We start from the raw sequence: 15,324 nt of genomic DNA on the forward strand, positions 1-15,324 counted from the left end.
CTTCCTTCTCTCTCTCTCTCTGCCTGCCTCTCAGTGTACTTGTAATTTCTCTCTGTCAAATAAATAAATAAAATCTTTAAAAAAAAAAAAAATGGTAAATTAACTTTTTCTTAAAAGAATCGAGTCAAGTGGTGCCTGAGTGGCTCAATCAGCTAAGTGTCCTCTGACTCTTGATTTCGGCTCAGGTCACGATCTCAGGGTCATGAGATCGAGCCCCATATTGGGCTCCACGCTGGCAGTGGAGCCTATTGGAGATTTTCCCTTTCCCCCTTCCTCTCTCCCCACTTGTTCCCTCACTCTCCCCCTTTAAAAAAAAAAAAAAAAAAAAAAAAGGGCAAGAAAAAGAACCGAGTTAATTAATGCAAAAAAACTGGACTTAAAGGTGCTTTTTACAGCTTTTTTACAGCTTTTAATTCAATTATGTAAGTTTAGATTCAATCATAAGTATTCACTGAAATAAAAGAATAGTTATGTTTTATTTGTTTATTTTTAGTTATATGCTTTAAAAACAGTAGAGGCACACCCTCTCTTTAAAATCCTTTAAGATGGGACACCTGGGTGGCTCAGTGGATTAAGCCTCTGCCTTCTGCTCATGTCATGACCTCAGGGTCCTAGGATCAAACCCCGAACCAGGCTCTCTGCTCAGCAGGGAGCCTGCTTTCCCCTCTTTCTCTGCCTGCCTCTCTGCCTATTCTCTCTCTGTCAAGTAAATAAATAAAATCTTTAAAATAAAATGAAATCCTTTTAAGAACAAAGGAGTCTATAAATGACATTTTAAAACAACCATACAATAAAACAGCAATAATAAAATAAAAATGGTTTTTACCCAAACATACTACATGTATTCTGAGGGGTTTGAACAACTCTAACATTACTACTGAAGAGTGGGGACTGTTTAAGCTAGAATGGCAATTTTCGTGCCAAATTTCAACAGAAAGATTCACATAAGACTATGAGGCTGGGTCTTTAGCCAGGTGTTTTGTTTGCTTTCATCTCTACTATTTCCAGACAACTGTTCAGGTGTGAAATAAAAATAATTCTTAAAAAAACAAGACTAAGATTCATGGGACTTAAGCATACACATTGTTTGGGCTAATTTAAATAATGCTCTAAAAATGACCCAGTAAAACCTGAAAACAAAGGAAGGCAGCCACTCCATCTACCAAACACCATCAGCCTAGCCAGCCGACCGAAGGGCCAAGAGAGAGCAAAAGAGTGAGCAGAACTCACCTGAGTGCTCTCTAAGATGCCTTAGAACTTCACACTGTACATCCCATTTCTCTCTGGTAACTAAACATTACTATCTCTAATCAGCTTTAATCAACTTATTGAACTGCATCTCTTAAGTATGGCACTATCTTCTGAATTATTAAAGCAAAAATAAAGCAATAAACATTTATAGCATACATAGGTTATGGACCTGTTTTCTGAAACTAAACTGGAGACCAAGAAGCATCAGTCACAGACAATTAAAGACACAATGTATTTCTTACATTTTCTACTGCTGAAAACCTTAACTGAGGAGGAAAGCTTAGAAGGACCAATGTTACAGACAGTAAGCCAGATATTCAACCCTTCAGCTTTAAGGTTCTTATATATTTTTTCTGTCAAGGGCACTTTCTGTGGCTTATGTAATGCTTTTGTATATTTGTCATTTAGTATATAGTCCTTAGCCCACCTCTATTATTAGAATTCTGTAAGATGAAATCTCTAATAAAGCTCTTTAGGAGTTATCAGAATAAAATTAGAACTAACTTTTCTCCTCATCTAGACCTGATCTTGGAATAATTGAAACTGATTAAAATTCTCATATCGAGGGACGCCTGGGTGGCTCAGTTGGTTAAGCAGCTGCCTTCGGCTCAGGTCATGATCCCAGCGTCCTGGGATCGAGTCCCGCATCGGGCTCCTTGCTCCGCAGGGGGCCTGCTTGTCCCTCTGACTCTGCCTTCCACTCTGTCTGCCTGTACTCGCTCTCGCTCACTCTCTCTCTGACAAATAAATAAATAAAATCTTTAAAAAAAAAAAAAAAAAAAAATTATCATATCGATAGTGTTCATTGTATGTATTCCCTAGTGAATAACAAACATACCTAATGAGGTCCATGACTTCACATCTTTCATTCAAAAGACATGTCTACATCAAAGAAACTGTACATTTAGACTATAAAGGTGTAATATACACATCTTCATTATTTAATGTATGAATAATAAATTCCAAGTATACTATAATTAACTCTAACAAATAACTAACCATGTTATGTTCAAAAATTTTATTTAAAAAGTATTCCAACCATAAATTTGTCCATCAAATTTCTATCAGTTTATGTCTCTTTAAAATGTAACTGAATTTTAAAAACCAAGAAAGAAAAACACTTAAGATTTTTCTGTGGCTTTTTCCTGGGCTGTTTTGTTCAATCAATAAAAATCTGAAAAGGAATATTTACTGCAAGTAATTGCAGTATTAAAAATATTCAAGATAGGGGCACCTGGGTGGCTCAATGAGTTAAAGCCTCTGCCTTCGGCTCAGGTCATGATCCCAGGGTCCTGGGATCGAGCCCCGCATCCGACTCTCTGCTCAGCGGGGAGCCTGTTTCCTCCTCTCTCTCTGCCTGCCTCTGTCTACTTGTGACCTCTGTCTATCAAATAAATAAATAAAATCTTTTTTAAAAAATTCAAGATAATTTTTAAAAATAAATTCAGAAAAATATCTATTAATTATTAATATTACTTTCATGTCATACTGGATTTTCAGTTACTGTAAATATATATATTAAAATCAATTTCTACCTACAGGCATTTAATACATTTATAAACACATAAATCAGAACTTATATCTAAAAGACAGAAAGAACAGCATTTATATACCATAAGATGGTATAGAAAGAACAGTATTTATATGCCATAAGATGGTGCTATAAAAAACCAGGAACCTAAATTTTCAACAGGGAAAGAGTTAAGTATCAAGTCTAAAATATAATATGTAATCTTGAAGTTATAATTATGGAAGTTATTTTTGTGGCTTTATGTTAAGTGAATAAAACAAAATGGAATAATTCTACTTGGGGACTTTGTAAAAAATATATATATATATGCATTTGGACAAGGACTAAAAGGGAACCAAGTAAAAACAGAACATGCAACTAGACTTCTGGTGTCTTTTTTCCCTTTTTCATTTATCAGTGACAAATTGCTTAAATAAAACATCTAAAAATATTTATATGAGTCTCGAAGTAAACATTTACTACCTATTTATGGTTTTGTATATAAGTACAAAAAATACAAAGTAAAGTAAAAAGTAAAAGTATGAAGTAAACATTTACTACCTATTTATGTTAATTTTCTCACTGTGGCAATAGGATAAATAAAACAGCCTGTGTATACAAAATACATGGCTTCTGTGGAGCCTTGGGATGTTCTAAACTAGAATTTAGAGTTGGTCTTTAAATTTATGCACCCTTTCTCAAGTCTGAAAGATTGAAGTTGGAATCAAACCCCCTCAAATGTAAGAAAGCCTACATTTGGGGATACTATGTAGATCAAACATCTGTAAAATAAAATTCTTTTCTTAGAGAGTCCTTCCAAATAACTGAACTTAGAGAGATATATATATATATAAAACCCCCATAGTTTTTGTGCTCCAGAGTGTCCTTTTTCCCCCCCCAGAGGAGAGAGAGAAGGGGGGCCAAGGGAGAGGGAGAGAGAGAGAATCCCAAGACTCCCAAGAGAATTCATGTTGGGTGTGGAGCCTACCACGGGTGGGACTCAATCTCACAACCCTGAGATCATAACCTACGCTAAAATCAAGAGTCGAACTTAACTGACTGAGCCATCAAGACACCCGGAGAGGTCTTACGTACTTACCTTCATCCGCCCTATTTATTTCATGTTCAGGAAGCCTGGAGCTGGTGGGTCTGGAAGGTGAACCCACAGATGGCTGCAATGAGGGAAGTTCATCAACATCTCTCAAATTAGCAAGCATATCTTGTAGTTTTGACCTATTGGGCCCTGGCCCAAAAACAGGGAGGAAGAGAACAGAAAAGAAGAGAATTATTCAACTGCATCAAAATGGTGCCATAAACCTTATTCACATCTACCTACATTCACCTTTAAAACTGCCCTACTAAAAATACTAAAAAATAATTATTTTTCCAAGTTTTCAAATTATTTTAAAAGTTTATTTCTTGAGAAGAATTACGTTTTACATCTATTTTAAAAAATTAAGCTAATGGAATGGTATTGCTATTTGCATGAAAAATAATCTTCATGTCCAATTTGGACCATTAAAAATACTACTACTCTATAATCCTTGTATATTACTCGAATTGCAGACAGATACCATGGATTGTGAAGCTACTGTGTATTGAATTAAACAATAACATCCCTTTTGTCTGTTTATGTTAAGTTGCATTCATTGCGTTACATCCTGAAACTACGGTACCCGAGGTGAAGTCTCGTGCCCTACTGATTACTTACCTGAGCTTTGGTTCTTCATTCTCCCACATCCCTGTTTTGACTGTTTTATATAGGATAGAGGCTGAAACAGATCTTCGGTAGTTTTTCCTGTTACAAGTTTAATTAAGAATGGGAAAATCTTACCCATAGTCCATTATGGTTTTTTTCCTATACCAGCAAAGAATACAACTACTTTTAAGCAATTTTAACTAATACCTAGAAATATATTTCAAGACAATATGATTGGCGTACACAATTTGACTGGAAATATTGCTACTAGATCATATCAAAAGGACTCAAACTTTTTCAATGAGTAATTTTTAATTCAATTAAAAATATATTTATGGTGGTTTATAAATCCATGTTTCATATATCAAGTCAGAGCTTTGCTCCAGCTCTGTTTTTATTACGTCTTCACTTGTTCCCAGATCACCATTTTATTAAGGCAATATGAACTGACAGTGATAAACAAAATGTGCTCAGCCTCACTCTCCAGTCCTTTTATCCTCAATGAAACATATTAAAATTTCTCTCCCTGCAGTCATTTTTCTCCCTCATACAACAAAACTATGTGCTATATGTCTGCAAAGTGGTCATAATCCCTAGTCAAGAAATACAATAGCTTCCATTAGTAGGAATATTGGTCCAGTCAAATGGTGCCATTTTAGATCTTAAGTGCTAAATTCCAACTACAGCAATGCCTTGATATTTGACAAGAACTGAATAATCAATACAATAGTAGGTGGAATCTACATAAGACCTAGATACCCTTCCAGTCGAGAGATGTTTTACATTTGAAGACATTCATTACTGCAGCATAAGGACTTAAAGAAATATCAACATTAAGTCAATCTGAAAATTAAAATATTCTCCTTTCTCATTTACGATATTTGCATTAAAATTCCAGTATAACTCGTTTTGCCCCGGTTCTGAAAAGTCACTAACTATAAAACCTTACTGTTTAAGATTAAAATTTTTATCCATACATTTGGAGAAAAGGTACAAAATGCTCTTGTGTTTTAATATTAATCTTTCTCATTATGATTTAATTTGTATTGAGGAGGCATCAAATAAGATCACCTCTCAGTCATGTAATAGTTGGTATAATGATAACATCAAAAATAGTCACTGACTTTTTACCCATTCAAGTTAAACACTTGAAACACCTAAGATATTTTAAATAAAGATTTAAATGTTTATTGGTAAGGACTACACTACTTTTTCTAACTTCTAAATACATGTTTCACTAAACGGGATTTTAATCTTACTTTACTTAATCTTAATACTACGTTACTATCCCAAAGGAAGCAATTCTTTCTGCCATAAAAGGGAGACCCGTGTTCATATTGTCAATGAGAGTGGAAACACAAGGAGGTAGTTTATTTAGCCTTCCTCTCCTAAAAAAGGTGTTTTAGATGGTTTTCAGGGATGCTTGAAAGACTTTGTATTTCCACCTTACATGCTTAATTAGTTCTACTGTTAAACTTAATAATCTGTATAATGAGTGTTTTATGTGTGTGTGTGTGTGTGTGTGAATGAGTCACAGGGCTAGCAATTTCATTTTTTGATACGGTAGACATCTTAATAAAAAGAAAAAAGCTAATTGGTAATACTACTATAAATGAAATTGGCCAAAATTCTTAAATAAATACTTTTAAAAGTTGTGTATTTGATTCTGTACCCTGTATAGCATATAGTGGTGAGAGCAAATGAACTGTAAGTTATGAACACATAGAATATTCAGGGGTAGAAATTAACTTTCTGTCTCCAAGTCCAAAAATAATATGCAATAATTTGGGTGGATTGCCAGAGGGTCATACTAGCTAAGATTTAAAATTGCCAACAGTGAAAAATCATTGTGGTAATTAAGCATATATACTTTAAAAATGAAATTATCACTATGTTTTGAATATATAGTCCCACACTCTCATGAGGCTCTAGATGTATTACTGGGATATAGTATGATTCCATAATCATACACATGATTGTTTTTATTTTTTTAAGGTCATACTCAAATAGTTAACCATTTAATTTCAACCCCTGAGAGCAGGTGAAAAGGAAAGAGATCAGGAACAGAAAAGAAAAAGAGTAAGTGGTTTTAGGAAAACATTGAAAAAAAAAATTGGGGGATGTAAAAGAGGCGAGATTTATGATTTACAGATACAATGTTTTCCACTTACTCTTCACCCCCTTTTTCCCCTTTCTCTCCTTTTTGTATTGTTCCTTGAGTTTGGTAATTACTCCCTGGTCCACATTCCAGGCTTCAGGCATGAGACACTGGTCTTCCTTTTCTAAATAGAGTGAAACAAATGAAACAGCCTTTTTAAATAAGATATACTGTAGGTCAATTCACTGTTCTGTCACTGAATGATGTAACAACCATTTTCTTCACTGTATCACTAATATTAAAAAGTCATTGCTTATTCTATACAAAATATAGTATCTAAGAAATGACAATTCAATTTCCTAGGTAATAAGAAATTTCTCTTGAAAGAGACATAGAAAAAAAAAAACACATAGAAGATTTGAGTGACTTTTAGTGAATTATGCCCAAAAACTCTAGAAGAAGCCCTCATTTTACAAGTAGGACTAACTCATAAAAAAAACATTTCTTATTAATTTATGTAATGAGAGATTATTACTAAGAGATTACACAAAATAGTTTTCATATTTTCATTTTAAAAATTTTATATTTTTGGCATGTGTTCATCAACTAATGATTTTTTTTTACAGCCTTATATATATATAGCACTTTGTAAACTTAGCAATCAACCTTCATTCAAAATTTAAAGCAATTTAAATGATTTGTTAGTTTACAAATTCTTAAACAGGAAACAGGACTTAGTTAATTCAATCATTAATTTTCACTATTATAGGAGAAGAAAATTTAAAGAATGTGTTATATATTTTATATCAGTATAAAATTAATTATATACTATATAACAATATGTTTTAGCTCAGAAATCTCGCTTGAACTCAAGACTCATATATCCAACTGCTTACTCTAAATTTCCATTAGAAAGTTTAACACATTGTCTCAAACTAAACCTGTAAAATCAAATTCCCAATCTTCCAAATCCAGTATGTCATCATCCTTCCATTTGCTCAGACCAAAATCTCCCTTTTCTTTCATACTTCACATCAGGTATTTCAGAAAATACTGTTTTTCCTACCTTCAAAACACAGCCAGAATCTGACTATTTAGCACATATTCTACTCCTCTAATCACTCTGTCTCTTGCTAGAATTACTCCAATAATTGCCCTCTCTCCCCTCACACCAAGACTATTATCAACAATGGGTGCTCTATGCAGTCTCTTCTTAATAAGCCAGAATGATGCTTTAATTCAAAGTCAGATCATGGCAAATTCTGCTCAAATTCCTCCCGTGGTTCTCCATCTCACCAGTGGCCTAAGGGCCCTGCATGATTTGGTCATTTCTTACCATATTCCCCCTAGAATCACTCTGCTCTAGCCATTCTGGTGTCCTTCAATTCCTCAAGCATATCAAGGCTGCCGCTGTTTGGAGGCATTTGCTGTGGCTTTCTTTTTCCTGAATATTCCTTCTCTAGATACCATACTGCTAACCCACCAAACAATTTTGAGTCTTTTGTCCAAATATTACCCCCTTTAATGGGACCTACCCCACTACAATTTTAAATTGTAATTTGTCTCCTCCACTTTACCCCAAACCCAGCACTCTCCACCCCCCTTACTCTGTTCTACTTTTTCTATTTTCCATAGCATTTATCACCTTCTGACATGCTCTATCATTTATGTTTATTCTCTTAGTAAACTATATGGACCAAGGGGTCCTGTGGATCCATATGGATCTTCACCAAATGACTTGGCACATAGAAAGCACTTGATCAATATTTGTTAAATGACTGGAATAAACCAAAATGAATCAGAACAAATGGGAAATTATTTTTAATAAGTTAAACTTCAATCTACAGTTCAAAAAACTTAACTGGGCCTCTGAAAAGATTAAACACAATAAATTTAGAAGCTCAACATTTTTATAGCTCTAACTATAATCTATCAATAATAAAAATGGTCTCTACTTTCCCAGAAAAATCTAACAATTAAAAATGTTAATATTTCATCAATCAGGTCTTAATAATAAATTAAACCAGGTAGCTTTTGGATCCTACAGTGTCTTCAATTTTTTAAATTAAAAGTTAACCCTATTGTAATCTTCACTAGAGTCACAACAGTAATGGAAGTTCATGGAAGATGTGTGGTAAATCTATTTACTTGCCAGAAACTAAAAAGATTCTAAACCTAGGTATATTCACTCCATTTTTATGGGGGAAGAGGAGAAATAAATAAAGCACTTAAAACGTTTTAAATGTCCATTCAACTAAATAGGATTTGCGATCTAGTTCTTTTAATTGCTTAAGAGTGAAATTTTCTGAATAAAATTTTCTCAATAATTTTCTGGATAAAAACACACAAGGCTAAACTCTAATCAACTGAAAGATCCCATTCACTCATACTCAGAAATACCCAGTACACTACTAAAGAGTAAGACTGCTCAAAGATGGAGACAATTCACTCATGTTTTCACCAGTAACTTCATAGGAGGTTAGATTAATTAAAACGTACACACAAGTATCATATAATGCTCTGGGCCAAGACTCACACTATAAAGAAAAGGATGTGACACAAGAAATAATGCAGCTGTCTTTGGAGAGAAATGAATCACAAAACTCTTGCAATAAGACTGGCAATGAAAAAGCCAACTATTATTTATGCAGATGTATGACTCCTCAGAGAAAGACTTCTGTGTAGACAGTGGATCTAGCTATACTGGTAGAACTCGTGCCTAAAATATCTGAATAAACTGATATATAAACTCAGTAGTAACAACAGAGAAAAGAGACTTTACTTCAATTTCCCCTTGGTTTCCAAACTGCTCCATTGCAAAAAAAAAAATTAGTCATTTTATAGCCATTATATATTTCAATGACTAACCCATATAATCATTACCTTCAGATATTTGCCACAAAAAAGGAAAAGAAGTGGCATCATAAGAGTTCTTGAAGGTAAAGACTCAAGGGAAGTCCCCAATTTAAAACTAGGATAGACACTGATTCTCTAACCCTATTTGTCTTTCAAGTACATAAAACTGCAACTGAGTGTCTCCCAGAATTTTTCAACCTCAACAGAAAATTTGTCTCATTCTCAATAACTATCTCTCTGTTTTCCTTACTCATGCTACATGTACCCACACCCAATAGAACTCATTGCTTTTGAAGAATTCATCACAATCCCACCTTACTGAAAGCAACATTTCATTTCCAAACCCAAAGAATAATCTATGCCTTAGAAGTCTTCCCCCCAAATAACCTGTTTTACCTCATGAGACATTTCAAATACTAAATTTGTTTAGAATAATTTGCACCAAAAAATTCTATGCTTTGCACAAACTGGTGAAGTCTGCCTAGACTGAGTAACTACAGCTTTTAAATTTATACTTCTTTTTGCACAGAAGATGCCAGAGATGAATCTCTAAAAACTCTTCTATTACATTCTCAAACTCAATTTCCACAAAATCTAGATTTGCAAGTTCTAATATCTGGGCAGGAGACACAGAACATTCTGCATATGGATTCAAATTATTTTAATAGTATATTGCCTATATTTTTTAAAAAATGAGGTAACTAGTTGTACAACATTCTTTAAATATGTACACACAGATATCCACCCTGAATATAAGATGACAAGAGTAAAAAGTTCATAGGATGTTCAAAATTTCAACATTATAAGAAATTTACAGTGCTCTTCAAGATGCTGCCCTCCAAGTAAAACATTAGTTTCTTTCATTTACTTAATACCTCTGGATGGATCCAGTATGCTTCCTTACCCCATTCTGTTCCATCACCCGCACTTCTAGACTCATTGTCTCCTTCCTCTGATGTAACCAAGAAGTCAAACTCCTTTAGAGCTTCTTTTGTATCTCGATCTTCACTGCTATCAGGCAATGCTTTTTTCCTAACAATCTAATGAAAAAAACATTCTAAATTAAAATTTTAGGATATATTATGAAATTAATTTAAATAAAGGAAAACAGTATCCCTTTATCCCTGAATAAGAAAACCCAATTATTGGTTTCTTCAGAAAGCATATCTTTGTTATGTTAAATAGCTATAATACTTAACCAATTCAATGTAAAACAGGTATCAATTTAAAAAGATATACATTACACATTTTAAAGTAAAAATTTAAACTTGGTTCAATGGTGGCTTGTTTTAAATAAGCTAATGGAATTATATGTTGAAAACACTGGAATATAAGCTAGATATTTAAATTATAAATAGACAAAATATGTCCTTGATATACTACTGTACTAAGAGAACCACAACCATATTCCCCATTTCCTGGATGCAGTCTATGCCATGGGCAGACATTCTCATCTAACCAAAAAGAGAAACAATTCATAAAATACATTAGTTTCACAGAACATGACCATGATAAATGTTAACTCTACCACATAATTCCCGTAAAAAAATCCCGTGGATGCTGAAGCTTCAGTGGCTGTGGTGATTTCTTAAAGACAGCAATAAAGTTTGCACACTGATTCCTTCTGTGGAAGAATTCTCTGGGGTATATGATGCTATTTGGTAAGACTTACCCACAGTAGAATTTCTTTCAAAATTGAAATCAGTCCTCTTAAACCCTGTTGCTGCTTTATCATAAAACTAAAAATTCAGAAATGCATGCCTCAAGTGTTAGAAAGTATGGTGTTAGAGGAGGAAAAAAAGTTTCCCACAGTATTTCTACTGTTCCAACCTTGCATCATTTTTCTCTAGTAACTCACTATATATTCAATTTTTTTCTAAAATACTGATCTTTCCAAGTGGGACTTGACTTAGACTTATTAGCAAATCTGATAAGGGTTGTTTACTCCTGGAATTACAAATTCAGTTGGAGGATTGAAATTTAGGCTTAATGTGTGCAGAGATAATCTTTGAGATCTATATATCAAAACTCTTCATCAATTATCTTTTTAGTCACCTCTACCACCAGAAACCCAAAAAATTTAGGATGAATGGTTTGCAGCTTCTTTTGATAAAATGGGCTCACTACCGCAGCTTCTCCGGGTCTCAGCTTCTTCACTTCGTGCAAAATGGAAATAGCAAGATCTAATCAAACTTTATTACTGGGCTATTGTGAGTGGATTAAAATTATAAGGTTTCAACAGGCTGATCAATAGGACAGAATAGAGAGTCTAAAAACAGACTCTAAGAGATAACAAATACCTGATTTGTATGACCCTGTTCTCACACTCATTCCTGGTATCACTTACCAATCACAGTACTTTTCATCTGAGATCAGATACAGCCTCAGAAATCTTTCTAGTGAAACAGTATGGAAGTTCCTCAAAAAGCTAAAAATAGAACTACCCTACAACCCAAAAATTGCACTACCAGGTATTTATCCAAAGAATACAAAAATGCTGATTCAAAGGAGCACATATACCCCAATATTTAGAGCAGAACTATGAACAGCAGCCACTTTATGGAAATAGCCCAAAGGTCCATTGACAAATGAATGGATAAAGAAGATGTGATACACACACACACACACACACACACAGGAATATTACTCAGTCATCAAAAAATGAAATCTTGCCATTTGTAACATGGATGGAGTAGAGAATATAATGCTAAGTGAAATAAGTCAGTCAAAGACAAGTATCATATGATTTCATTCATTTGCAGAATTTAAGAAACAAAACAGATGGAGATAGGGAAAGGGAAGGAAAAATGAAATAAGATAAAAACAGAGAGGGAGGCAAACCATAAGAGACTCTTAACTATAGAGAACAAACGGAGGGTTGCTGGAGGGGAGGCAGGTGGGAGGATGGGCAAAATGGGTGATGGGCATTAAGGAGGCCACTTGTTATGATGAGCACTGGGTGTTAGATGTAAGCGATGAATCACTAAGTTCTATTCCTGAAACCAATACTATATTATATATTAACTAACTTGAATTTAAATTAAAAACAAAATCCTTCTCAGTGTAGCACTCCAGGAAGCCACTATCAGCAGAAAGCTGGTACAGCAGATGAAACCTAATCTGCCTTCACTGTCCTGGTATATGTAAAAACTGAATAGGAGAAATCGAGGACTCTTTAATGCTGCTAGAATAACTGCTTTAACTACTTGGGAGTATTTCCCCTTATGTTTACAGCATATCCCAATATCCCATCTAGCAAATCTATTAAACAAACATTAAAGCAAGACTAGTTTGGCATACTGTGTACAGAAAACCGAGGTGAAGGTATATTCTTTTGTAACCAATGCTAATAATTTTTTCTAATCTTCCCTGAGCAGCCAAACTAAGGTAGAAAAGTATCTCTGAAGAGTTATACCAATAGAAGATGCTGACCTTCATTGTTCCACAAACACACTGTCTAATCCATCTTTCTTTTACCTTAGAGGCTTGATTTCGCCCTTACTCTAATCCTGATGGGACACCAGATATGACTTAGAGAAGCCGTCACCAACACCTTAAAGACAGAGAACTCTTTTTTTTTTTTTTTTTAAGATTTTATTTATTTGCCAGAGAGAGAGAGAGAAAGTACACACAAGCAGACAGAGGCAGTGAGAGAAGCAGGCTCCCCACCGAGCAAGTAGCCTGATGCGGGACTTGATCCCAGGACCTGGTATCATGACCTGAGCCAAAAGCAATGGCTTAACCAACTGAGCCACCCAGGCATCCCAAGATAGAGAATTCTTGTTCTCAATGCCTGGTGAAAAGGGAAGAGAAAATACAGAAGTAGCTGGAACCTTATATTGAAAAACTAAATGCATTTTACACATTCTAATTACTATGATATTAAGTCACAAAACTCACTCCTTTGGAAAAAATGTGTTTCTAGGTCTCTCCTCCATATAGCCTCATGAATGAAGATATGGCAAGTTGCAGGCCACTGTCTATCATGTCTCCCACTTAAATAAATTAAAACCCCTGTTTTTTAATGGTTAGGCACAGAAGAAAAGTGTGGTTACCAATGGAGAGTAGGATTAGTAAATGGGAAGGGGTAGGGTTTGTTGTAATAAGTACATATTACTTTTCCTTATATCTCGAGTTCCACTCCACTCCTACCTCTAATGAGTCTGGAAGTCAACTTAAGAATTACAGCAAACACAAAGAAGTTATAGGTTGCACAGGGTGCCATGAAGATTAGAAAGAGGGATAGATGGCCACTCTGAAACCATTAGAAGAAACATAACACAAACGGGGATGGGACTGTGACTAGCATAGTAGTTAATGACTCCTAATCCCATTCCTTTTCTGGAGACGACATCTTGCTGGTGAAGTTATCCTTCAAACAATTTAAAGTTGATCATTTTTTATACACATGTATAATTTCAAGATCATTATTACACTTAACTAATGATACTATGGTGAGAATGCAAAACAATGATGGTAAAGAAAAATAAAATGAAGAGGTTGATTATGAGGAAGGAGGAGATAAAGAGGAGGCAAATGATCCAGAATGTAACCCAAAGAACAATCAAACGCCAGTAGAAGGTAAAGAACAAGAAGAGAGCATATGCGGCTACACACAAATTTACTAATAGCCCATGTTTCTGTATTTTCTTAGTTGAATCAACCAAACTATTTTAATTAAAGAAATAAAATAAGTTTAAAAACCTGTTTGTTTTACTACACATTTTAATAGGATGATTTTCAGCCATTCTTTCTTTCTACAGCATTGCAATAAATCTTTTAAGTCATGCTTACTCTTTGCTACATAGAGTTAAACTGTGGAAGTCCTTTTGGTCTGCAGCTATTAGCCTGCAGCTGTGCAGATTAATGTGATATATCCTCAAAATCAACAAAGCTGTTACAAAGAAACCAATTATATGTTTAGAGATATTTTCTCCTGAAAAACTATAAGGATTTTTGAGTCAATGCTTAAACAGGTTTAAGTATGTTTCTATTAACTATGCCTTCACTGCTTCGTCATAGAATTGCTATAATCCATACTAACTGTAAGACAGAATCTTTATGAATTTGATTACTCAAAAAGAAACCAGTTTATGGTTAGGAATATCTCTAAGACCATACTTAATATTTAAAGCATTATAATCAGTTAGCATTTACCACTGAGCTATGAATAAAGTATTTTGATGGGAAAATAAGATCTCAATGCAATGGGCCATAGAAATCACAAAGCAGTATAAAACTTCCAAATGAATAGGACAGAGAAAAGGTATCATACAAATTTAGGCATTGTCTTTTACTACAGTAAATTAAAACATATGCTATTACTACCTGTTTGGATAAAAAAAAAAAAAAATGGGGTGACTACTTGAAGTTCAAATAATATCCATGGCAAGGCTGTATCAGCAGAAACCCACTGCAGAGTGGCTCAGGGAAACAATAATCTGGAAGTAATCATTTGAGTCTCTGGTGGAAGCAGAGGACAGAAAGGACAGAGAAGTTATACCCAGAAATCATTTATATCACTTTTCATATATAGCTTCTCATTTATTGCTGACAAAATCCTCTGAAGGTAAGATGGGTATTTATAATCCCCATTTCACAAACTAAAATAGCACAGATAAATTAGTGCCAGAACTGGGGCTTAAACCCAAAGCTTTCACATCTAGGCCCAGTCAGCTTCACTACCTTCCTTTCTTCCTTACTCTTCTTAAATAAACACAAAAGAGGAAATGTAAACATGTTCCTAGACAAAACAAAGCATGCTCTCATTTATTACTTTAAAAAGAGAGGAGGAGTGGGAAGGAAGAAGAAAGCGAAGAGAGGAAGAGGAGGAAAAAGGAGGGAGAAAAAAAAAGAGAAAAAAGGAAAAAATAATAAAACCAGGAGGAACTGAAAGTGATGGAATGGAAA

General features: G+C 34.4%; 1 protein-coding gene across 3 annotated transcripts in view; it reads right to left on the minus strand.

Annotated features, from left to right (window-relative positions):
• The window catches only part of STRN (striatin), a 124,967-nt gene that overhangs the window by 39,287 nt on the left and 70,356 nt on the right, over positions 1-15,324 (minus strand). For 2 of the 3 annotated variants that reach the window (XM_059188646.1, XM_059188645.1), the window contains exons 7-10: positions 10,319-10,454; positions 6,632-6,742; positions 4,473-4,559; positions 3,861-4,004 (exon numbers count right to left, since the gene is read on the minus strand). In XM_059188646.1, the coding sequence (XP_059044629.1) occupies positions 3,861-4,004; positions 4,473-4,559; positions 6,632-6,742; positions 10,319-10,454 (478 nt within the window). The remainder of the gene's footprint in view (positions 1-3,860; positions 4,005-4,472; positions 4,560-6,631; positions 6,743-10,318; positions 10,455-15,324) is intronic. The other variant, XM_059188647.1, reaches the window with a different exon arrangement.

Source organism: Mustela lutreola, chromosome 9, assembly GCF_030435805.1.
Source record: "Mustela lutreola isolate mMusLut2 chromosome 9, mMusLut2.pri, whole genome shotgun sequence".
Lineage (NCBI taxonomy): Eukaryota > Metazoa > Chordata > Mammalia > Carnivora > Mustelidae > Mustela > Mustela lutreola.